Below are 25,296 nucleotides of genomic sequence, written 5' to 3' on the forward strand. Positions count from 1 at the left end.
AAGAGCAACAAAAACTCATGCGTTCGGAATGCGTTCTCTGTGCAGCTGGGGTAGCGGCAATGATTGAGAGGGGGAGAGAGACGCAGAGAGGCAGAGCGAGAGCTAGCGGTTTGTCGAGACATAGCTGTAGTGGGGTCTAGTCTAGCCCACACTCTCGCACGTTTGCCTGCTCGCTGTCGCTCCCGCTCTCACTCTAGCGCGTTCCCTCTCTCTCCAGCTGTGGCGAAATGATGCGACAAAGTATCAAATGAGGTTGCCCCAAAGCAACTGCTGCTGCTGCTGCTGCTGCTGTTTACTGCAACATAAATCAAAATCAAAGGCAAAACAGAGAAACCTACACACTTGGGTCATACTCTCCAGTCTCGAAAGAGTTGCACAGCAAGCGTGCGAGTGCGAGAGGGACAGAGAGAGGCAGAGGGAACGAGCTAGCGTCTTGTGTGCCAAGTGTGGAACGGAAATGCAGGCATGTAAGTGAGATAGTTAGATATGTTGAAATAAACAAATTTGGCTTGCTGCATGCAATGCAAACCAAACAAATACAATAACAAAACCAAGTAGGTGGACAGCTCCAGCAGCGGCGCATAGCTCAATGTTTGCCATGCTGATAAATATGTGAGGATGTGGCACTTTTTAAGCTACTGCTGTATGGGGGAAAAATCTACAAGTAAATAGAAATAAATTGTATTTAGGCCAAATATGACAAACTAGCCTGAGAGGGAGAGATAGAGAGAGAGAGAGAGAGAGAGTGAGAGAGTGAGAGAGTGAGAGAGAGAGAGAGAGAGTGAGAGAGTGACAGAGAAGGGGGGGAGACGAAAGTGAAAACAATAAATCATGAATTTGTTTACCTAAAACCGTTTTTATTCTATATCAGTTTCAAATATGTATATATTTTTGATATGCCAAGAAATATATGTATAATGAAGAGTATTTCATATGAACTGTAAATAAATTTATTTTGAGTTGATGAAAAACAAAAAATGATATAAAAATGTTATTAAATCTTAATTTGATTAAATAACAAGTAAATTGTTAGCCTAAAAATAATTTTATTTTTATTGTGATAAATATATTTATATTATAAATGAAATGAAATGCTTTCTAAAAATAAAAACGGATAAACGTTTTTTTTTTTTTTTTTTTTTGTATTGTAATCCCCATAAACCCATAAAGTAATTATATTTTGGATAAGGATGATAAGCGTAAGGCCAGCCTTTGTGTGTTGCTTGTGTGTCTACATGAAAAGTAGGATAATTAAAATAACAACTCTGTGTATGGTTCATGGTATCTTCTTTCACTTAGAGCAGTCGTATTCGCCAATTGCGTAAAATTTCCTACACTAAACAGCGATATTTCAAAAACTCTCATTACCCACTATCCGACATTATGGTCTTTAATTCTATAGCTTCTCATTTGAAAGACAATGCGGCAGGCGTAATTTTAATTTGTAAGCCAACAAAATAAATAAATAATCGAGCAGCTAAATATACATACATAATTGTAATTTTCATGAAAATACTGAGAATACAAATGCTTTCCTGCTCTTTGGCAAAAAAGCTACAAGTAGACACAGAGTACTCACACACTCGCACAAGAACTCATATACACAGCTCACACTCACTCGCTCAGTCTTCCCACGCACTTTTATTAATAAATGCAGAGCAGAGGAGAAAAAATCATAGCATACTTAGGCACGCAATGTAAACGAGATGAAAAGTGAAAAGGCGACAAGCAGAGGAAAAACAATTTTGTGTCAAAATTTGAAATGAGCAAAAATAAAAGAAACAATACAAACGAAAAAAAAAAAAAAAAAAAAAACAAGCACTTGAGGCGCTCTCCGAATTGTGACAAATAAACATAAATAAACAAATTAAATGTGCGACACACTCTTGAGCAGAAAAGCAAAAGAAGAAGCAGAAGGTAAGCTAAGCCATTTGTGGAAATTTGAAAATTCGCACCTGTTTAGCTGTTTGGCTCAAATAAATATTTGATTAGGCAGCTGTGCAGGCACGAAAATGCGTTTCATATGACGGCTGCCACAAATGTAACCGAATATGTTGATGACTATTGGCCATATATGCATGCATGCATGTGTGTGTATGTGTGTGTGTGTGTGTGTGTGTTTGCTTAGTCATAACTGTGAGCTGAGCTGCCTTCTGGCTTTGCAGAAATAACATTGGGCATAAAGCGGCAACAGACGTCGGGGCGTATGCGCAATGCGATGCTTGAGTGAATGGCGACTAATGAATGGACTCGACATTCTAAACGTGAGTAGGCGAATGCTCCCCCTCCCTCTCTCTTCCTGTCTATCTCTATATATATCTGTGTGCGTATTTGGGTTTGCACATATTTTCAATTCCATTTGGCATGCACAACACAGCTGCTGCAAAAAGTACAACAACTAGCTTGTCTCGAACACCTTTCTCTTTTAAGGCAACAATTTTTTTTCAGCTCCTCCCATTTTTTTCTGTTTTTTTTTTCTGTTTGTTTTGTATGTCGTTTGCCTTTTGTCTATCAGATTGCGATTCAATTTCAATGTTTGTTTCTGACTTGCATTTATTTGTGTGGGTATGTGTGTGTGGGCATGTGGGTGTGTCTGTGTGAATGACTGAGAATTCGTTTATAAATAAATTGGCTTAGCAGTCGGTCGCTTGAAAGATAAACGATAGAGTAACGCATCAGAAGAAAATTCAATAATAGAGTCGAAATGAATGTGGAATTTTTAAATAAATAACTAATAAAATCATGCATAAATATGCAGTTCAAGTGCTAATATAAAAATAATACTAAGCAGACATTCAAGTAGATCTAAAATTAGGTTAAGCTAAAGATCATATTTGGTGGGAATAATAAGAGCTTTGTATTCTCTCTTGCGAATGAAATTTTATATAATATTTTAATAGAAATAATCATTTAATATAAATATTTCCGTTTTCTATGCTTATATTAATTTTATTTTAATATAAATATATTCTTTTTTACAACAATCTTTTTACTATTATCCACATTAATTTAATGATCCCTGACATTATATACCTAACATATTTATTTAATATATAAGCACATATTTTGTTACATTTTCATAATTACTAACATTTCAATTATTATTATGCTGGAATATATTATATTATTTGATATTAATAACAAGCAATTGTGTTATATACCCTGCCTCTCACATTCTCAATACACTTCTGCATAATAAGCGCGTGTGTGGGTGTGTCCGACAATGTTTGTGTATAAGTGTATGTGTGCCACAGTGGTCAAATTCAGACAAAATGTTTACTATGCAAATCGAATGACAAGAGCCAAGGGGCAGCTGAAATAACGAGCACCGAGTAAACAAAAAAAGATTACGAGACAAGGAAATGGCCGACTGGGGTATACCCTACCCATAATCCGAACTTTATGCTGACAGAGAAGACTAAATGTAATAATCTGAATAAGCAGCTGAAGTCAGTTGGTAAAGACTTCAAATTTGATATTAAATGTTCGATGGAAAATGAGATGGAGGACAGACAGACGGACAACGCTAGCTTTACTCTGCTCGCTGATCATGCTGATCATGAATCAAGAATATATCGTTTATTTCCTGTTACATTTGCTAATGATATGCTTCTGCCTCCTTTTGCCTGTTACATATGCTTTAACAAAGTCAATATACCCTGAATTGCAATTTTCAATGCGTTCAGGGCACAAAAACAAAATGCAAAAGCATTAATTAATATTCAAGTGAGCAGCTGTTTTTCTACCTACCTCACTCTCTCTGCCTATCTCTCTCTCTCTCTCTCTCTCTCTCTCTGTCTCTCTCTCTCTCTTTCTTCGTCCCTTTTCATATGCGCCTCCCTTTTGTTATTTAATTTCAAGCAGGCAACATAAATGTGAAATAGCGGGAGTGGGACAGGGACACGGAGAGAGTGTGAGAGAGAGAGAGAGTTTCTCGGGGGAAACTTATCAGTGTCAACGTTGTGCCAATAAAAACTATACCAGCATGCAAATATGTCCACAATCAAACAAATAGCTGCTAACAGCAGCAGCAGCAGCACAATACAAGCAAGCCCGAGATGTTGGCCAACAAATTCTGAGGATCCCCACAGGACGAGCAACAACAACAACAACAAGAGCAGCACAAATGGAACATGCATAAGGCATGCGGAAATAATGGTAAAGAGCAAAGCGACAACCAACAAAGAAAAAGGCGCAGCACAGAAAGTGAAGCGCTCCAAGCTGAAGAAGAAGAAGAAGCAGCAGCAGCAGCAGCAGCAGCAGCTGCCTCACGTTTTCCTGTTTCGCCACAGGACAACGGCATAAGAGGACACACAACAGGCAGCAGGCAAGTTTGCTCTTCCTTAATACTGTGTACAGTGTGCGAAATGGGTATATTGATTCAATGATGAATTTCAGATCATGCATTATTCTATTCGATTTCGCTTTATATTACCTCCCTCTCGTTCTGAGCTTCTGAGGCTTCGGTTCCTTTCGATTTTGAGTTGAGCCAGGCCAATGCATGCAGCTGGATCTCTGAGCTCCACCTCGAACTCCAGGCTAGTGTAAGGCGTGGGGTCTCAGCTGCTGACTTCCACTCGAATTCTAGCCATCAATGAGCGCCTGCAATGTGATCTTAACTACAGATCTTCGCTCGCAAAGTCAATCAATTTGAAGCAATTTAATATTATAAATAATGCTATCAAGCAGAAGGCGCCAGTGCCAAACTCTAAGTTAGTTTTAAACTCCAATGCTTAATAAATAAATATGCAGATAAAAAAATGTTTTCTACAATAGCAAATAAATAAAAAAATAAATAAAACAATGCTATATTCGAAAATAGTAAATATCGGTCACATTAACCTTGAGGACCTTAAAGGGAGATAGAGAATTCCTTTCTGTTAATGCCAGATTCCACTAACAGGAATCGCGCAAGGAACCCACTAGAGCATATATGAAAATATTCAAAAATTCATTAGCTAGGCAATGGAGCCTACATGAACAATTCTGATCAATTTTTCTCTCTGGCTCATGAGCTAGTTCATTAGCTCATTCTAATGAGTCCATTAATGCAGCCACAAAGCTGTTGCACAAAATCTCTTTCTATATACATAAATAACTAAAATCTCTTCATAGAGAGTTCACTCGCAGCTCAGTAGTGCCTGAAGAGAGTATTACGTAGTCGTCTATAATTTTTTAAGCAAGATTTGTTCTCTTTCGCTATTCACTGTTCGCTCTTCGGATTCGTTCACTTTCCGCTTTCACTTGAGCATTGGCTTTGATTTACCCCAGCTGCAGTTCCTGCCTCGCCCTACCGCTTCCTCCCCGCTCTGGCTCTGGCCTCCTGCTATGCCATTCCCATTGCTGCAGACGCGACTAAAAAGCACAACAACAAATTTGCATAGCTCAGTGCAATTTTGCATTCTTTGTTTGTTTCAACTACAACAACAAAAGGAACAACATTAAGCACAAAATTCCCTCGTTCATTTCAGCTTTGTATTTTTTTCAGTATTTTTTTTTTTTTTTTTTCTTGTTGCGCCAACTTTCATACGCCATGTGGGACGCACTTTGTGCCCGGCTCTGTCGAAGCAAAGTCAGCCGAGAGAGACGACAGCGAAATACAAGTCGAAAGTAAAGTAGAAAGTCGAAAGTCGAAAGTTTTTCTCTCGGTAACCCCCAGATGACCCACTGCTATTCTCCAGCAACTACTTAAATGTAGCAGCTACTTTCCATTTTTATTCGACTGCGTTTATTTGCCACAGGGCGCAGCTTATGCATATTATTAGACAGATCGTCACATTAAATACATTTGTAACAATTGTTGTTGTTGTTTTCCTTCTTTTCTTTCATTGCTCAACTTATTTTCAATTGTTTTCGTTGGCGAACAATTGAATTTTCATTTGAAAGTGCTTTGCATTTATGTGTATAAATTATTAACAATAAATTATAAAAATTTTATTTAAGCATTCTCCGCTTTTTTTTTTTTGAAGGGAATAATAAATGTTTCAATTCATTTAGAAATTTGTTCAAGTATGGGGTATTTATTAAGATAAGGTTGACTCCAAGGGAAAGACTTTCCGGTCTTCACCCATCTCAAGGCAGAGGCTACGTTGCCTATCTACATATATTGATGTACATTTTCCTGAGTCACTTGATTAAATATATTATTTACTTTAAATTTGATTTGTTTTTCATATCACAATTTGCATAGTTTTCTTCGTTTTATTTTTGATAATTCAATTAGGTATTTGCTGCCTTTATAGCATAATTCATATAAATTGTGTTGTATTAAATGGCAGCTTATCAAATAGTTTCATCCTTGGCGGGACTCATAAAAATTCCAAAACAACTTCTCATTTGACCCGGTCTAGCAGGCAAGGACTTTCGAAATTGAGTGCCACGCCCATGCACATCGCCTCACGCGCCAGCCGCCCACGTTCTCTCTTAAATAACTTCATTTCACTTAACCTAGTCAAAAATGCTGCTTGACGCGGCTCGCAACTTGAAAGCCATAAAAGCCGCAACAAAGGCCAGGAATGCACAGATCCTCAGCATGCCCTCCTGCCACCCCCCACTCTCACGCACCACAACTCCAGCTCTATCGCCATGGCAGAACCTAACTAGCAAGCACCTACGCAGCTTATGCAAAACTTACGCATTTCGCATGCCTCGACTCTGTGGAGGGGGCGTTGGGGGCGTTGTTCTTGATAAACTATAAGCCACAAATTTGCATGAGGTAAAACGCCTGGCCGCCCACCGACTACAAATTGCCATTAAATGCAGCAAGCGCTGGGCGTGGGCGTGGGCGTGGGCGTGGCAAATAGCGAACCAGCACCGGCTGTAAACGAATCTATGTACTGTCCCTGTACTTAGCTCCTGCTCTACCTGAGTTCTAGCTGTAACAAAAACTGACACCAGTTGCTGGCGGCTCAGCGAAGACGAAGTGGCGGGTCGACGGGCGAAGGGCGAAGGGCGGTGAATGGGTGGGGTGGGGGTGCTCCACACTTTGTTGCAACAATTTGCGCGCCGCCCGAGGCGTGAGCAGCAAGGATGTGAGCAACAGGAGCGACAGGATGAGCAACAGCAGCAATGGAGGCAGTGGAGCCAATGGAGGCATTGCTGCTTCATTGCATTTAATTCATTTTTATTGCAAAAGCTTACAGACAGATAGAGCCACAGGATAGGATGGAACAGGACAGGACAGGACAGGACGGGACAGGACGGGACAGGACGGGACAGGACAGGACAGGACAGGACAGGAAGCCACTTGCCGCCGTGGCCTGCTCTTTAAAATTATATTGGCGAAATTTTATGCAGTTGCAGCCACTCTTCCTGCTGCTGCTGCTGCTGCTGCTTAGCCAAGAGCCTGTCGTAGCAGTGGAGCTCAGCTCAGCTCAGACCAGACCAGACCAGCCCCCACCCACCCACATTCCATGCAAAAGTTTTTACAAAGTAGCTGCGGCAACAGCTGCTGCAAGTTTGAACAGCAAAAAGGACTGAGCAGACACAAAGCGCAGGACCCAAGGACCCAAGACCTGGTTGAATGAGGCATTTTGATGAAGCTGCTCCATATTGGTTGCTCGGCTTGTCTGCTGGCTGTTGGCTGTTGGCTTCTTGCTGGAGCACTGGCAACATAATTTAAATAGCATGTAAATTAGACGGAAGTCTAAAATGAGTGCATAATGTCTGCTAAAACTGTTTTAAGTGATTGTAATTTAGGATAAGTTGCGAGCACCTCGAAATCTTAGCCCACTTTCGCCCAACTTGGCCATAATTTTCATCTGAACTTCGCTCGCAAAGTTAAGTGCGCCATTTAAGCGTCGAGCTGCTGCCTACGCTGTGGAATTGCCCGAGCGAGTGAGTGAGACAGCGAGAGATAGAGAGACAGGGAGAATGGTAGCTATTTAGCAGTCGGCATAGTAAATAATGTATAATGTAATGTATAATAATAGCAAACATTATTTTTAATTGAAATGTAGCCCCACTGTCCCGCATGCCAAAAAGCATATAGAGCAGCTTCACCGCTACCTCAAGACAAACACAATCCACAGTTGGCAGAGAGCAGCCCGATTTATGAGTAACTGCAAAAATTTAACACTCACACACGCATGTGCGTGTCATTACGTTGGGTTCAAAATTTGAGTTTTTGCAGAATTATTCTATATGTGAAAGAGCAAGAGAGACAACTATAACATCAGGATGATTAAGACACTGCAGTGCACTGTTCTAACAGTTGAGCTGAGAGCGCGTGCACACATGCACATCGACTGTGCATGCACACACACATGCATTTATATATGTAGCTGGTTGAGAGTGGTCGTGGTATCGCCATCTCGCTCGTGCGCATGCGTTTTATTCTTTTTTTTTTGGTTGGCGATCGAGCGTACTATTATATATGTATGAATGTGTTGCAGACCCACTCATTGGCTGGAGCTATTTGAGTAGCTAATCTTAAATTGTTATTGCATTGGCATCTGTGCAAAGAGATGTCGCACTCTCTCAGTTAAACACTTAGTATCACTCAATCGTGGCGAACGCACAGCAGAATTCCTTTTTTTTTTCAATTTTCTGTTTTCAGCTCTGTATTTTAATTAGGAAATATTCTGTATACTATAATTAATAATCTATTCTTTTATCTATTTATACTTTTTTCATTTAAATTACTATGTATGAACGTAACATAAGTATGAGGGGCAAAAGAAAAAGTCCCATATGTATAAACTTAACTTAACAACGCATACTTTAGAATGAAGATCTTTTAATTAGTTTAGTTGAGCCTATCGAATTTTTCAAGCCGTCAAATGCATTCAGTTCATGGTTGTCATTTTCCTTTTTTTTTAATTCATTCGATGTGGAAGAAAAAGTTCAATGGCTTTTTCTTTTCAAATATCCTTAGGTGAAACCAATTGCAATGGAAACGTAACAACAGTCTGAAGCAGTGGTGGAAAGGTAAAAATGTCGAAGATATTGGAAAATCGACCAGAACCCGAAAGCTAAAAGCATTGGGCAGAAACAAAGCGAAAGGTGAATGAAGTGAGACTAAGGCAGAGTGAAGTGAAAAGTGTTAAAGCCGAAGCAAATCCGCAGAGCCGCAGACTTTGAGCCAAGACTTAGTTAACGTAATGCTTCGGTGGCCTATTCGCAATTTGGACATTGCCTTTCCTTTTTTGTAAAAAAGCTTTTGGATCAGACGGTCTCAGTATGGCATCTGGCAAAAAGGATACGAAAAAAAGGATATCGCCTAAAGAGAACGGAATATAAATTTACTGCAAGTTTTTCTTTTTCTTTCAGTGACTTGAAACTGCTTGCCAATTGAAGTTTCCAAGCGACATTTTTCGTCGATGTTGTTGCAGTTGTTGTCTTTGCTTCACGAGTTGCTGCAGATGCGGAGGCCGCACGCAAATAAACTAAACTGCACCTGGCACAACCCGAGCCGAGTCTTTACTCATCTTAGATGAGCCCCGATTATGGCAACAATTGAGAGCATGCTCGTCAGCCCACTTTTGACCCCACAGTAACGACCCATTCTTAATCTATCAATAATATTATTCCCTGTTACGCCATGGCCCCAAGTAGTTGGCCAAACAGCTTGATTGGCTCTACAGTCACCGCCGTCATGCACCGTAATGCCGGGGAAAGTTTGGCGACGGCACCTGTGAACTCCATCAACTGCACTCAACGAGCTTGCATGATAATTACCGAGCTCTGGCTAAGATATTACAAAATGTTAAGCCAAACTTTAATTCATTTTCGCAATAGTAATATAATTTGTACAATCTTAAAATGGTTTTGTTAAGACATATGTAACAGGCAGAAGGTATATATTATCTAGATCAGGGTTATTTGACAAACAAACAAAACATGCTGTTCGATTATGAATCCATATAAATTCATTGTTCATTAAAAGATTATTAAAAGACATATTTAAACTACATTTATTTACATTTCTAACTTTCTGCTATGCACCCCCACTTACTGAGAGCATACTCAGACCTACACATATTGCCACAAGTATCCCTTGCAACGGCATAATATCAAGCATGCAAAGCAATGCCCATTTATATCGTCTGAATGGTTAGCAATCGCGTGAGAGCGACCGCCTGTATCACCTCTGCATACCACACCAAATAAAGTACCTAGGATACAAATGCATACAATAAAACAAAACATTTTCTATTGTGGGAAAGAAGTGCGCAGTTACCAACTATTTTTTTTTGTTTGCGGTTTGTCAAATGTGGACAATCTACACATCCTGCTTCACCAGTTACACCTGTAGAATTGAATTTGTAGTCATTCGAGACCAAAAATGTATGTTTTATTTGCTTTATTTCTTCTTTATAGTGACTTTCTGGAAACTAAATAAAGAAACGTCACGCTCGAATATATAAAAATTAAAATTGAAATTTTGAGTCCAGCCATCACTAATTTTTTTTTTTAAATGCTTGTCATAAGGCATGAAAATGAGTCAAAAATTTGGAAGCTGTTGGCTTAGATTTGTAAGTATCTCAAGTAGATATTTAGACGTTCAGATTGTCCTGATCGTGCGATTTTATACATTAAACGAATAAAATATAGAAATAAAAATACAGCTTCTAAAATCAATAATAGTATTTCATTCATTTGTTTACAAATAAAACAAGGAACAAAGCTCTTGTCGAGACTGCTCGACATCGAGATCACCTGAACCCTTCGAACAATCATTTTTCGCGTATTTCGAACAATCATTTTTCGCGTATTTATATTTTTGCAATTGTAATATAATTTGTATAATTTTCAAGTCATCTTAAAATGGTTTTGTTAAGACGTATGTAACAGGAAGAAGGTATATATTATCTAGATCAGGGTTGTTTGACAAACATTCTATTCGATTATTTATTAGAAATTCACTGTTGATTTAAAAGAAACATATTAACATATTTGAAATTTATTAAGCACCACTTGAGCTACTTTTCTTTTCATTTCTAGCTTTCAGCTATGCACCCCCACTTACTGAGTAGCAGATGAGTATAGTCCACAAATTGCTGTTAAGAAACTGTTATACCAGAATGTAAAATGCTGCTAGACATATGGCTACAAGTATAGCGGTTTCTCTTAGAACAGTTCCCTTGCAACGGCACATTATCTGGCACATTAAGCAATATGTAGCTTCGTCATACATTAAAACTGATTTCGATGCAATCGTGTGACAGATGCCGTCTGACCCACCACTGCATACAACACCATGTAAAGTACCTAAAATACAAATGCATACAATAAAACAAACTTCTAATATGGGAATGAAATGCGCAGTTACCGTTTACTTTTTTGTTTGGGCCAAGACATACATCCAATTCTGGGTTAGCAGGATCACTTGCTGTTTTGGCAATTATAGTTGGCTTATCTTCGTACTCAGAGATTATTAAAGAATTTGCAGGAGTCTTGCATTTTTTCAAATGTTTGCAATTTAAACAGTTTGCTTCACTGTTTACATCTGTAAAGTTTAAATTGTAGTCATGCGAGACCAAAAATGTACATATTTTATTTGCTTTATTTCTTCTTTATAGTGACTTACTGGGAATTAAATAAAGAAACGTCAAGCTCGAATATATGAAAATTAAAATTGAAATTTTGAGTACAGCCATCATAAAATTTGTTAACAATGTCCAATGAGAAAACAACTGAGAATGAGTCAAAAATTTGGAGTTCAAATTCTCTTCTAAATATTTTTGAACAGTTTGCTTAGATTTTTAAGTATTTCATTAAACCAATAAAATATAGAAATAAAAATACAGTTATTAAAATCAATATGTAAATAGTATTTCATTTATGCTTACAAATAAAAAAATGTCTTATGGTTATTGTAGATATATGAATGTTTATAACATATAATTATTTATTTACTTATAATATACTAGCTGGCCCGGCAAACGTTACATTGCCCTATCCATTATTTCTAGGTAAAAAATTGTTGAAAGCTATGTTGTTCAGGTTGGGATACACTCTGATTAATTTATTAATCGGATTTTCATTCAAGCACCTTGTGGTAAACGACATTCTTCGTTTTTTGGTCGGGTGCAAGAACAAATAATTCGGATGGTTTGCCAACACGTGAGCATGCCACGTACAATTGACCATGAGAAAAACACGCATTTTCTAGATTGAGGCCACAAATAGTCAAAGATTGGCCCTGTGATTTGTTGATCGTCATGGCGAAGGCAAGACGAAGCGGGAATTGAATTCGTTTAAATTCAAAGAGCATATCTGTTGAGATCATCGGAATCCTAGGAATAAGAACTTCATCTTTAAATTTTCCTTTGAGTATCGACGCGTGAATCACATTGCTCATCAGTTTTCTTATCACCAAACGCGTTCCATTGCACAGTTTTGGTTGCTTTAAATTTCTAAGCATGCAAATCTTGGAGAATTGCTCTTTTCATAGCTGTGTTGATTTCTTGACGCCGGTCAAGTTGTTCTTCCATGTTGCCCATGAAGTATATTTGCAAGAATTTGTGCTGTGCATCTTCAATAGGTTGCAATGATTCAATGCGATGGCAAATCTGGCCTTGAATCTTTAAATTCAAAGCCATAGTTATAGTTAGATTTACAAACACTTTTTACAAAAATCTAACAAACTACATTATTCCAAATATTTTTATTATTATTTTTTTTTTTACAATCACAGAAAATAAAATTTTTAACGTAAATTACCTTAAATGTCGGATTATATCCGTCTCCAATAATTTCAACCCCAAATGTCATTTGGAAACAGGCATTGTATTTTTGAGTGTTCGCTAGAAAATGTCGTGATTCTAGTGTTTCGCCATAAAGCAGGGAACGCAATGGCTCTGGTGGCGGTACCACTAATGGCAATGTAACTTTACCACTAAGGCAGCACAAACCGGGCGTTTCACCAGCAAACTTCAATGCGCCACAATGCTGGTAAACAACGTCCATTGGACCAATGCAAACTAAACGATTCAAGCTATAGTCAATGGTGCAATCATATCGAAACGCTTCTCGATTCAAATCAATCCTTGAACCATTTCTTATTGCCGTTTCACGGGCTGCCTCTCTTTGAGAAGCACGAATTAAGGCCCTTCTTTGCTGGGTACTAACGTGGCGCCTTTCTCGGGCAATTTCTCGTTCTTCGTCAGATAATTGATGCCTAATTGCATTATGGGTCCGCCGGGAAAGATTAGATCTTCTAGGACGCGGCATTTTTATTAATAGTAATACTGCCCTCGCACAAAACCACATTAAACAATCGAGAAATATGAATATAAATAATTTACACAAATTTATGTTTGAGACAAACAAATAAATACTATTGTATAATATGAGAGCAGGACCGAAAACTGACACTGTTATCAAGCCTACTGAGTATCAATGGAAATTTGAATCTTTAGGGAAAAAACCGCGTTTTTCAAGTATTCGTCAAATTTTTTCAGCATTTTTAAGATCTACTATCCTACTCGTGGCGGAGACAAATCCAACAAATCAAAAACTATGAAAATTGGTCCAGCACATATCAAGTTATAAGTCACGGTACACTTTTACACAACTCTCTTTTATATATATAATAGAATATAGAAGAAGAAGATATATATATATATATATATATATATCTTTATTTTTGTTTTTTTTTTTTTCCATTACACTATTACATAGTTATTAACTCCCTCGCCGTCTTGCTCTTCGGCTTAGATTTTTTTTTTTATATAGCCCTAACCTCTGCATATATGTATGTACATGTGGCCTTTGCTGGCCCAGAGGTTAGGAGTATAATATGGGCTGCAAAATACAAAAACCGAACTTAGTCTCTGGAAACTAAGATTGATTAATTTTGCTAATTTGCCAATATTTACCTGCGATTGCCTGGTCGCGCACTTCTTTTTGCCCACGGCAATTAAACGCGTGCGACTGCGCACATAAATGTCATTGACTGACCAGCTGGTGACAATGGGCCAGATTCGACAATGTAGTTTGTTTTTTTGTATGCCACAAAAAAAGATTTTTGATGAAAAAATTTGCATTAGATAGATATAAAAAATTTTAGAACACCACGCCGTGGGTGGTTTCTATGGAATGTAGGCCGGAAAAGGCTGAGCTGGCAATGTGGCCGCGTTTTATATGCCCACATTCCAGTGTTCTTCTGCTCATTTGTTTCGCTCTCAGCGATGCTTCGGGCAGCGGGATGCAATATAGCGGATTTCTCCCACTGTCTCCGCTAAAGCTCCGCTCTCTCTCTCTCTCTCTCTCTCTCTCTCTCTTGCATTGCAGCGCAGGCGACAATGTTATCGCAAACGATATGCGCTGCAATTTGCAATCTTAGAAATTCGCGACCATTACAAACTTCACTGTTCGTTTAAAAGAAACATATTTACATATTTAAAATTGATTAAGCACCGTTTGAACTACATTTATTTACATTTCAGCTATGCACCCCAATTTACTGAGAGCTCTAGACTCAGTGATAAATAATTATAAGAAGGTGTTATACCAGTATGTAAAATGCACTAGACATATTGGTACAAATATAGCGGCTTCTCGTAGAACACTTCCCTTGCTTTCCTTGCTTCCATTGCTTCCATTGCGTCTACCACTACAAGGGCACATTTCCTGGCACATCGCGCAATGTAGATTAAGAGTACGCATATTATTTGTTGCCATTGCAATCGCGTGACAGTAACCGTCTGTCCCACCACTGCATATAACATTTGTTAAAGTGCCTAAAATATAAACAATAAAATAAAAATTTTCTAATATGGGAAAGAAATGCGCAGTTACCAGATATTTTTTTCTTAGGTCCAAGACAAACATCCATTTTTCCGTCAGCAGGATCATTTGCTGCTTTGTCAACTAGTTTAGACTCATCGGCACTCTCAGCGAACGCTACAAAGTCTGCGGGAACTTTGCAGTCTTTCAAAGCTTTGCAATTTAAACATACTGCTCTATCATATTTAGCTGTAAAATTATATATATATATATATATATCTATATTATAAGGATTTTTTTTTTGTGTTTAGTTCATTGTGGCAACATTTTATTTGTTGGTTTTTCATATACATATATATACTTCACATGTTTTTTTATATATATATATATATATATATATATATTTAAATATAATTTGTATAACTTTCAGGCAAATCATCTTAAAACAAGTAAGAAGACTGTAGTCGAGACTGCTCGACTAGGAGATACCCTGAACCCTCTAATCTGATATACTAATCACTCTTCACTTCTTTTCGGCACACATACATACACACGCACGTATTATAACGAGCTCTGCTAACTGCGCAGTAAGCAGCGACTGCGCTTGGGCTGCGCTGCAGTGTGGGCAACATTATAAGAATTTATTTGTTGAATAATTTAATTTCTAGACGTACAATCTTAATGAAACTTTCAGAACATAATCATAATATTCAAAAGTATGTACATTCCAAAGCACAAGGTGATGGTGAGGGGGTGGAAAAAAAGGTGGGGGGTAAATTACAACGAACATCGAAATTATATAAAATGCATATAAGTATACATAAAAAATTTGGAGAGTCTAGCTCTAAAGGTGTAGGAGATATAATTAAATAACTAGCTTTCGATAAGGTTTTTGATCGATAATAAAATATCGGAAGTAGTTATCGAGAGAAAAACTTGATATGTGCGTGATATACACGGCCATAGGAAAAAAATTCTTGTACGGACGGACGTACGGACAGACGGACAGGGACAAATCGACTTAGCTCGTCGAACTGATCTAGAATGATATTGTTCAAATGTATGTTACAGGTAGAAGGTATGTATTACCCAGATCAGGGTTGTTTGACAAACATGTTCGATTATTGCTTAGAATTTCACTGTTCATGCAATGGAAATATATTATATACATATTTGAGATTCATTAAGCTCCGTTTGAACTACATTTATAAATATTTCTAGCTTTCAGCTATGCACCCCACTTACTGAGAGTACTATACTAACTATTAGATAATTATAAGAATCTGTTACCATAATGTAAAATGCTGGTAGACATATTGCTACAAGTAAAGCGGATTCTCTTAGAACAGTTCCCTTGTTGAAATTACCATTGCAAGGGCACTTTACCCAGCACCCACGGCAACTAGTATCATCATGCGCTAGATTGCTTTTCGAAATAATCGGGCGACAGAGACCGTCTGTCCCACCACTGCATATAGCTCCTTTTATAATACCTAAAATATAAATGCATACAATTAAACTAAACATTTTCTATTATGGGAAAGAAATGTGCAGTTACCAGATATTTTTTTTTTGGGGCTAAGACAATCATCCAATTCTTCGTCAGCAGGATCACTTGCTCTTTTGTCAATTACACGATGTTCATCTTCAAAATCAGCGTACGATAAAAAACCGACAGGAACTGAACATTTTCGAAAACTTTCGCAATTTAGACATACTGCATCACCAGCCATCACATCTGTAATTGAAGTTGTAGTCATTCGAGAACAAAAATATATTTGTTTTATTTGCTTTATTTTTATACCCTGAACCCATATTCAATGGGAAATCAGGGTATAATAGTTTTGTTAACAGGCAGAAGGAGGAGTGGCAGACCCCATAAAGTATATATACTCTTGATCAGGGCGACGAGCTGAGTCGATTTAGCTCTGTTCGTCTGTCCGTATGTTTGAACGCGTCGATCTCAGAAGATATAAGAGCTAGAGACTTGAAAATTTTTTTCCTAGGTCCGTGTACAGCACGGACGATAAGCTGCCCCGTTATTTTGTTATCGATTAAAAACATTATCGAAAGCCAGTAATAAATTTATATCTCCTACATCTTTAAAGCTATTGCTCGAAGGGTTCAGGGGATCTCGTAGTCGGGTAGTCTCGACTAGAGCTTCCTTACTTGTTTACTTACTAGGAACTAAATAAAGGAACTTCAGGCTCGAATATATGAAAATTAAAATTGAAATTTTGAGTACAGCCATCATAACATTTGTTAACAATGTCCAATGAGAAAACTACTGAGAATGAGTCAAAAATTTGGAGTTCAAATTCTCTTTTAAATATTTTTGAACAGTTTGCTTAGATTTTTAAGTATTTCAAGTGGTTATTTTCTATACGTTCAGATTGTCGTAATCGTGCGATTTTATACATTAAACCAAAAAAATATAGAAATAAAAATACAGTTATTAAAATCAATATGTAAATAGTATTTCATTTATGCTTACAAATAAAAAAATGTCTTATGGTTATTGTAGATATATGAAAGCTTATAACATATAATTATTTATTTGCTTATAATATATTAATATTGTATTATTTTATTAATATTTTAATTTTAATTTTAATTATATATATATATATATATATATATATATATATATATATATATATATATATATATATATATATTGGGATTTTTTTTTTTTTTGTGTCTATTGAATAATTTAATTTAACGAAAAATCTTGACTTGCTATTTGGGAAAGATCATTGTGGCAAAATTTTATTTGTTGGTTTTTCATATACATATATATACTTGACTAAAGTCTTCTTACTTGTTCTTATATCTATTTAAATATAATTTGTATGTATAACTTTCAGGCAAATCATCTTAAAATGATATTGTTCAAATGTATGTTACAGGTAGAAGGTATGTATTACCCAGATCAGGGTTGTTTGACAAACATGTTCGATTATTGCTTAGAATTTCACTGTTCATGCAATGGAAATATATTATATACATATTTGAGATTCATTAAGCTCCGTTTGAACTACATTTATTAATATTTCTAGCTTTCAGCTATGCACCCCACTTACTGAGAGTACTATGCTAGATAATTATAAGAATTTGTTACCATAATGTAAAATGCTGGTAGACATATTGCTACAAGTAAAGCGGATTCTCTTAGAACAGTTCCCTTGTTGAAATTACCATTGTAAGGGCACCTTAACCAGCACCCACGGCAACTACTATATTCATGCGCTAGACTGCTTTTCGAAATAATCGGGCGACAGAGACCGTCTGTCCCACCACTGCATATAACTCCTTTTATAATACCTAAAATATAAATGCATACAATTAAACTAAACATTTTCTATTATGGGAAAGAAATGTGCAGTTACCAGATATTTATTTTTGGGGCTAAGACCATCCAATTCTTCGTCAGCAGGATCACTTGCTGTTTTGTCAATTACACGATGATGATCTTCAAAATCAGCGTACGATAAAAGACCGACAGGAACTGAACATTTTCGCCAACCTTCGCATTTTATACATACGGCATCACCAGCCGTCACATCTGTAATTGAAGTTGTAGTCATTCGAGAACAAAAGTATATTTGTTTTATTTGCTTTATTGTTTACTTACTGGGAACTAAATAAAGATTCGTCAGGCTCGAATATATGAAAATTAAAATTTAAATTTTTGTCCAGCTGTCATACAATTTTTTAACAATGTCCAATAAGAAAAAAACTTAGAATGAGTCAAAAATTTTGACTTCATTTTCTTTTCTGAATACTTTTGAACAGTTTACTAAAATTTGCAAGGATTTTAAGTAGATATTTATACCTTCAGATTGTTCTGATCGTGCGATTTTATACTATTTTTTACTATATTTTTTATGAGCCAAATGAGGGTGGGATGGGGCTACGAAAACAAGGTTGCACTACGTTGCTCTTATAGAGACCTGGTATTTCAAGTTAACACACAGCCTCAACGATCGGCCTACTGGATAGCGATTGAGCTGCCGACCAATCGTGAACTAACGTGTGCAGGGGCCCTAGATGAATAGAAAAATGGAACTGACTAAATGAAATCTTCGACCGACCTCGGACTTTGAAGAAACATACGATTTTGGAAATGTTTGCTCCTGGGCTGACAGGTGCTGCATTCTAGGACCTCAGTGAGCGGAAATGACATCCTGCGGAAGTGGCTCTTAGGCTAATGCTGCAGCTGCTCGCGTCCCCTTAAAACCATGGCAGGCCTCCAAGTACGTTTGAGGATCATCACTTACTGCATTTTCGGTGGTGGCACAGGCTTAAGTTGATACACATCCTTAATTTGTGCAAGATCCTGGCTTTAAGCATTGGCTCCCATATCGACCAGCGTCAACCTTCGCTTCGCCTCCCAGCTATGCACAGATAACCATGAGGATCGCTTGAGTGACTGTACATCCGATCTGAGATAGTGGCTTGGAGTCGGGACCCCTAAACATGTATTTTACAGGTATATATTATCTAGATCAGGGTTGTTTGACAATCATGATGTTCGACTATTGATTAGAAATTCACTGTTCGTTTAAAAGAAACATATTTACATATTTAAAATTGATTAAGCACCGTTTGAACTTCATTTATTTACATTTCAGCTATGCACCCCAATTTACTGAGAGCTCTAGACTCAGTCATAAATAATGATAAGAATGTATTATACCAGTATGTAAAATGTTGCTAGACATATTGGTACAAATATAGCGGTTTCTCTAGCTCTAGTTCCCTTGCTGCGTCTACCTTCACAAGGGCACCTTCTCTGGCACATTGCGCAATATAGTTGACGAGTAAACTTATCAGATCCTGGATTTGCAATCGCGTGACAGTAACCGTCTGTCCCACCACTGCATATATAAGTTGTTAAAGTGCCTAAAATATAAGCAATAAAATAAAAATTTTCTAATATGGGAGAGAAATGCGCAGTTACCAGATATTTTTTTCTTAGGTCCAAGACAAACATCCATTTTTACGTCAGCTGGATCATCTGCTGCTTTGTCAACTAGTTTAGACTCTTCGTCGCCCTTAGCGTACGCTACAAAATCTGCGGGTACTTTGCAGTCTTTCAAAGCTTTGCAATTTAAACATACTGCATTGCCATTTACATCTGTAAAATTGAATTGAATTGTAGTCAAGACCAAAAATGTATATGTTTTATTTGCATTATTTTCACTTTATAGTGACTTACTGGGAAGTAAATAAAGAAACGTCAGGCTCGAATATATGAAAATAAATATTGAAATTTTGAGTCCATCCATCATTAAATTTTTTTAAAATGCCAAATGAGAGTGAGTCAAAAATTTGGAATTCAATATGAATTAACTTCTAAATATATTTGAGCAGTTTACTTAGTTTTGTAAGGATTTCAAGTAATATATTATTATATTATTAATATTATAATTTATTATTATTATTATTATAAAATTGGGGGTTGAATGAATTATTTAATTTAAGCAAACAGCTTGACTGGCTATTTGCCTCTACAGTCACCGCCGCCTTCAACTGCCGGGGAAAGTTCTGTGACGGCACCTGTGAACTCCTTCAACTGCACTCAAGGAGCTTGCGTAATTCCTTAGGTAAATTTATAATTACTGTAAGCAACTTGAACTAGTTACGCTAGCAATTGATGTTCCGTCTCTGCCTGTGCCTTCTCCTCGTTCTGTTGCTCCCACTGACTCCACTTGCCTCACTTCAGCAAGCAGCAATCAGCTAGCAAATAAGCACCTAGCAGATACCCTCTACCATAATTATAGATCTATAATTATATAATTTTTGCATTTTAATTTAAATCCAATCATTGATATAACAATAAATATCGACTTGAAAAATAAAACAGAGAAACATTTTCTAGTAATATTCTCTACAATATATTGGTTACTATATCTTTTGATCTTTTCATATTCTTATCTAAAATGTGCCCTAAACACCCTAAAATATCAAGAAATTGTATCGCTTTAATTCAAGTTATATAAGCTTTCTAAGATATAGATTCCAATGAGTTTTATCATGTCTCGACCTACATTGCAATCATTAATATTGCTCAAAATTGATTGTTATTGATATGCCAAGTAAAACGCTTTTCTTCACTCTACGTTCTAGTTCATATCCAGCCTGGGCACAGTTTAATCATTCTTTAAGAGTCCAGGGTATAATAATACAACAAAAATATAAAAAAAAAGAGAAAACGCAAGTAAACAAGAGGCAAGGTAAAAACTCGTATCAAGTTTTGTCTAGCAAACTGGCGTCGGGGCAATCTAATTTCCATTTGCACTGGCCACTGCACCCACAGTGCCCTACGATTGCCCTTTACAGCCTCGGCAGTTACTAGCATTTTCATTAGTTTTCCGTTTTCAAGCACTCGCACCTGGCCGACTGTAAAAGTTCTGTGCGCAATGAAGTGCCATTTTTGGGCGCCGGTTGCAAAAAGAGCACTTCCTCAGAGAGAGAGCGAGAGAGAGATAGAGAGAGAGAGAGAAAGAGAGACAGAGTGGGTGAATATACTTCGCGCATGTTTTGCATTTTATTGATTTTAATGAAAATGCAATTAAAATTTTAGCATTCGATAAGAATGCTCGCCCAGTACACAGCATTAACAAGCCGAGCCAGCAGTGCAGAGGACATGATTTATGCCATGTTTGACATTTTAATTATGCTCACAGCCAGCCATCAAAATATTTATAACAATATAAAAAAATGTGTATGTATAATATATGTAAATGTGTATATATTACATTATTTTTAATCAAATTTCATCAGAGTTCTTGTTTTTCATAAATTATACGGATCGTTTGTTTCTGCTGCTGCTGCTGCTGCTGCTGCTGCTGCAGTCAGTCGACTGCATTTTGTCTGTGCATTATTAATGTTCAATTAATTGCATTAAATTATGCTTGTAAAACATGCAGTTTATGCACTTAAAATGTACTCAATGGCGCTGACAACTGTCCATTACAGTTTGACTCTGTTTCTATATGCATATATACTCGATCATATATTGTGATCAGGTGTAGAAGTGTGTCTACTCATCTGTCCACTTGTCCTCTCTATCAATTCGTCAGACGCTCACTCTCTCTTCTCTGTTTTCTCTGTATATTTTCTTTGTTCATATATCTTTCTGTCTTTATCTACTTTTTTGCTGTTGTTACTTTAATATGGAATTCATCAGCCCCCACTCCATTCGCATTAAGTAATTGTCATCGCTCGCCGCATAAAAATCCAATTAATTTTTATATCGGACTCGTGTCAGTTTTTGCCATAATACAAAAGCAGCAGCAACAGCGGCATTGGGATCCTGGCGTGTGGGCCAGCTAGGCGCAGCGCACAGGACATTCGCAATTAGTCAACAAATTTAACACAGTTCATTGAACAAATTTCAACAAGGCAACCTAATGACATAATTTGCCAGGCTCTTCCACTCCCACACACACTCAGTATCAATCTCTCTCTCACTCTCTGTCTCTCTCTCTCTTTCTGTCCCTCTGCTCACATGTAGCGTTGCCTGGGTCAATTCGTGTAATTGTTATGGGTACTGACTGAGGATGAAAATTACAAGCTGCTAAAGATTAATGATAAGAAATTCATTAATGAAGAAATAAAATTTCATATAAATTCGGATTCATGATGTGTTGATTACGATAACCTGACCAAGCGCTTATCCCCTTCTCTTTCTCTCGCTCTCTCTCTCTCTATCTCTCTCTCTCTCTCTCTCTCTCTCTCTCTCGCCTTCTCTGACTTTTGCTTTTACAGAATGATCTCTCTTATTCATGAGCTGTTTAAATTTCTGCTCTTTTGCATATTTACCTTGTTATTTTATTACGTGGCGGATATGAGCGGAGCACAAGAAATAAAATAAAGATGAGACAGCAGATGAAACAGAGGCAAGTGGAGAGGCTGGCACATAAACAGCGCGAGGAACATTGTCACAGCAGGAAGTCAAAAGTCAAATGTTTTTTATATGCAAAAATATTTCATTTCCTACAGCGACAAAATGAAACGAAATGTTAAAAAATAATAAAAAGAAAGTATATATACAATATATATATATATATATATATATATATGAAAAAAATGCGACAAAGTAAATCCGGTGTAAGGGAAAAAGTATCGGGATCCCAGTACAAGAAATGCAAATAAAAAACTGCAATAAAAATCTGTTTAACATGAACCGAGGGGACGCACAAAAATCTACAGCTAGTCAGTCAGTCAGTCAGTCAGTCAGTCTGGCGTTCTGCTTGTCGCTTTGTCCTTGCTCCTTTGCCATAATACACTTTACAACTTATGAGTGCTAATAAAATTCACTCGCCATATCCTTGACAATTCACAAAAAGTGCGCCAAGGTGCGAGCAATGATAAAGACAGCAGCAGCAGCAGCAGCAACAGCAACAGCAGCAGCAGCAGCAGTAGCTGAGGCTAAGATAAGGTCGCCTTATGGACAGCATAAAATGCGATTTCATTTGTGTGTTCGCCTCTTCTTCGTTTTTTACATCTTTTCCAAGTGGAACACTTGCCCGCACAATTTCTGCAATAATTTCGCAAAGGATTATGCCTGTTCGTTCTGGATTTGCATTCGAAATGTTACTCTGAGCCAAGTCCAATGAATATTTCTTACCTCTTTTTTAATTTAAATGCCATTTTTAAAGTAAGAGCAACATTGTCCACTGAAAGCTTTTTTTTCAGCTTATAAATTGTATGCTGGAAAGTTGAGGCTGATGAAGCAAGCAAGGCTCCATTCGGGTATGACTAAGATTATACACTGAACACCGTCTGAACTACTTTTTAAAGAAAATTCGATGCGATGACTCGAATCATAATAGATGTTGATGCAAGTCCTCTACTGATATATGATTATTCACATTTTTTTTATTTCTTCTACTTAACTATTTAGTTATTATTGATTGTTTGATTGTGACGGTGATTGAATTTGGGTTTGTTTTATTTTATGCTTAATCCAAACTTTGGAGAGCGTACTTAGGAGATCTTCTAGTCGTCTGCCGCATCTAGAGTTTTCCTCCTTGTCATACTGATTTTATTTTCCTTTCTTTTTTTATGCGACAAGCTTTAGTTAATTTTTTCGCTTTAAATATAAAATAAAATCAATGTAAACCGTTTAGAAAATTAAAAAAAAAAAAACCAATAAAAACATTTTATTTTAGAGGCACGTATAGACAGGGCTAAATTGCCTTAATCCTCTGTAGAACCGAATTGGAAAATGTCAATAGCCTTCAAATTGTTGTCTAGGATTGTCTCACATCAGCATGTAAAATGCTGCTAGACATATAGTTATGACTATAGCGTCTTCTTTTAGTGCACTTTCTTCGTTGCGGCGGTCTTTGCGTAAGTGGCTTCTACGTGGACAGCCGCACAAGATCATGCACGATGCACAGTGCATACCGATTTTCAGCGGATCTTCTGTGTGCTCCGCTATCGTGTGGCACATGCTATCCTCGCCAGCAGAGCATATGGTATCCGAAATAGTGCCTTATATAGTGTAGTGTATAGTGTGCTTTTAGAATCAATTATATAATATTATGAATCAAATGCGCAGCTACCAGATATTGTGTGACCCGCTTTCAGGCATCTATCCATGTTGGGGTTAGCAGGATCATTTCCTGTCTTTTCAACTACCTTGTCCTTATCAACCTTCTTGGCGAACTTTTTAAAATTTGTGTGTACTTCACACTCTGCTAAAATTTCGCAGTTGAAACACCAAGCTTCGCCGTTTATATCTGTAGGATTGAATTTTTAATTAATTACTAATTATTTTATTATTATTCACTTTTTAGTTTCTTTACTTGTGCATCAATAAAACTTACTGGGAACTAAAAAGAGTAATACAAAGCTTAGATATATGAAAATGGAAACCAAAGTATGGAATCCAGCCATCCTTAAATTTGAATAAAATTAAATTTTGAGTAAACAATTTAAGCGACTATAAAAACCGAAATTTTATTAAAATATAATTTAATATCAGTTTGCTTAGATTTGTATAATTTCATCTTGACGGATGGAACTAAATCGACTCAGCTCAGCTCAGATCAGTTAAATACTATAGGCTATCTTAACAGATACGATTGAAATTTTATTAAATTATTAGATTAATTATATCCTATTTTATTATTATATTACGGTATTTTATCTAAATTTTTATTATAGCCAAATAGTGGGTTTTCAAGGAGAAATACACAGAGTAAAATATGTAATATTTTTTTAAATTAATAAAAAAAAGAATTTCAATAATTTATAAGCATATAAACAGTTCATAATATAATATTTATTGAATAATCTATATTTTATGTTATTATTATTATTTTGCTCCTATTTCTAATATTATAATTATATTATTATATATATTATAATGCATTTTTTTTTTTAAATTTTTTTCTTTTTTTTTTTGTAATATTCAGTCAATAATATATTATTGTTAGCAATATCTAATCTTAAGCTTCCGTTTAAAAAAGAAAAATTTTAGAATAATTCTACCTGCATAATTCTCTACATTTGGTATTTATATTATATTTAACGGTTAAACTGGCTTGCATGTAAAATTCCCATGACATTTTTATGTAAACTTACATTGAAAACTCAAAAGAGAAT

The 25,296-nt window shown here is 36.6% G+C and overlaps 3 protein-coding genes and 2 long non-coding RNA genes across 12 annotated transcripts; 1 reads left to right on the forward strand and 4 right to left on the reverse strand.

Moving 5' to 3' along the window:
* The first annotated feature begins 1,799 nt into the window (after positions 1-1,799).
* LOC6576422 lies at positions 1,800-10,823 on the forward strand. 5 transcript variants are annotated; one of them, XR_006357182.1, is made up of 4 exons: positions 1,800-1,917; positions 1,993-2,264; positions 8,876-9,796; positions 10,802-10,823. It is a non-coding gene; the product is annotated as an uncharacterized LOC6576422 (long non-coding RNA). The 5 variants fall into 5 exon arrangements; XR_004364010.2 differs by lacking the exon at positions 10,802-10,823 and having other exon boundaries at positions 8,876-9,003; positions 9,271-9,902; XR_001449385.3 differs by lacking the exon at positions 10,802-10,823 and having other exon boundaries at positions 8,876-9,902.
* LOC26528395 lies at positions 10,824-11,807 on the reverse strand. Its single transcript, XR_001449386.3, has 4 exons — positions 11,793-11,807; positions 11,531-11,696; positions 11,273-11,449; positions 10,824-11,211 (listed from the first exon to the last, which is right to left on the reverse strand). It is a non-coding gene; the product is annotated as an uncharacterized LOC26528395 (long non-coding RNA).
* A 2,538-nt stretch (positions 11,808-14,345) lies between these two features.
* On the reverse strand, positions 14,346-18,412 carry LOC26527807. 3 transcript variants are annotated; one of them, XM_032729334.2, is made up of 6 exons: positions 16,855-16,981; positions 16,232-16,411; positions 16,041-16,166; positions 14,746-14,922; positions 14,565-14,687; positions 14,346-14,534 (listed from the first exon to the last, which is right to left on the reverse strand). In XM_032729334.2, exons 1-6 carry the CDS (start codon positions 16,925-16,927, stop codon positions 14,440-14,442), a joined length of 774 nt encoding a protein of 257 aa, XP_032585225.1. In that variant the 5' UTR covers positions 16,928-16,981; the 3' UTR covers positions 14,346-14,439. The 3 variants fall into 3 exon arrangements, with proteins under 3 accessions (XP_032585225.1, XP_043864742.1, XP_015020653.1); XM_044008807.1 differs by lacking the exon at positions 16,855-16,981 and adding an exon at positions 18,308-18,412 and having other exon boundaries at positions 14,346-14,687; XM_015165167.3 differs by having other exon boundaries at positions 14,346-14,687.
* Positions 18,413-19,259: 847 nt separating this feature from the next.
* Positions 19,260-20,028, reverse strand: LOC26528618. The gene is made up of 3 exons (XM_015165168.2): positions 19,895-20,028; positions 19,637-19,813; positions 19,260-19,578 (listed from the first exon to the last, which is right to left on the reverse strand). The coding sequence occupies exons 1-3, from the start codon at positions 19,965-19,967 to the stop codon at positions 19,367-19,369; spliced, it is 462 nt and encodes a 153-aa protein (XP_015020654.1). The 5' UTR covers positions 19,968-20,028; the 3' UTR covers positions 19,260-19,366.
* A 3,514-nt stretch (positions 20,029-23,542) lies between these two features.
* Positions 23,543-24,719, reverse strand: LOC26527821. 2 transcript variants are annotated; one of them, XR_006357130.1, is made up of 3 exons: positions 24,495-24,719; positions 24,252-24,428; positions 23,543-24,180 (listed from the first exon to the last, which is right to left on the reverse strand). XR_006357130.1 is itself a non-coding variant. In XM_015165169.3 (3 exons), the coding sequence occupies exons 1-3, from the start codon at positions 24,583-24,585 to the stop codon at positions 23,948-23,950; spliced, it is 480 nt and encodes a 159-aa protein (XP_015020655.1). In that variant the 5' UTR covers positions 24,586-24,717; the 3' UTR covers positions 23,543-23,947. The 2 variants fall into 2 exon arrangements, 1 of the variants encoding a protein (XP_015020655.1); XM_015165169.3 differs by having other exon boundaries at positions 24,516-24,717.
* Between the last annotated feature and the right edge of the window lie 577 nt (positions 24,720-25,296).

This window comes from Drosophila mojavensis, unplaced genomic scaffold (genome assembly GCF_018153725.1).
Source record: "Drosophila mojavensis isolate 15081-1352.22 unplaced genomic scaffold, ASM1815372v1 contig_36, whole genome shotgun sequence".
Taxonomy (NCBI): Eukaryota; Metazoa; Arthropoda; class Insecta; order Diptera; family Drosophilidae; genus Drosophila; species Drosophila mojavensis.

Coding starts and splice junctions, on each gene's coding strand:
- LOC26527821 (XM_015165169.3), bottom strand. CDS start 24,585: ATGGCTGGATTCCATACTTTGGTTTCCATTTTCATATATCTAAGCTTT. Junction 24,429..24,515: donor ATTACTCTTTTTAGTTCCCA/GTAAGTTTTATT, acceptor TCAATCCTACAG/ATATAAACGGCGAAGCTTGG. Junction 24,181..24,251: donor AGCGGGTCACACAATATCTG/GTAGCTGCGCAT, acceptor ACACTATATAAG/GCACTATTTCGGATACCATA.
- LOC26527807 (XM_015165167.3), bottom strand. CDS start 16,927: ATGATGGCTGTACTCAAAATTTCAATTTTAATTTTCATATATTCGAGC. Junction 16,412..16,854: donor GTTCCTTTATTTAGTTCCTA/GTAAGTAAACAA, acceptor CTTCAATTACAG/ATGTGATGGCTGGTGATGCA. Junction 14,688..14,745: donor ACCTAAGAAAAAAATATCTG/GTAACTGCGCAT, acceptor TTTATATTTTAG/GCACTTTAACAAATGTTATA.
- LOC26528618 (XM_015165168.2), bottom strand. CDS start 19,967: ATGATGGATGGACTCAAAATTTCAATATTTATTTTCATATATTCGAGC. Junction 19,814..19,894: donor GTTTCTTTATTTACTTCCCA/GTAAGTCACTAT, acceptor TCAATTTTACAG/ATGTAAATGGCAATGCAGTA. Junction 19,579..19,636: donor ACCTAAGAAAAAAATATCTG/GTAACTGCGCAT, acceptor CTTATATTTTAG/GCACTTTAACAACTTATATA.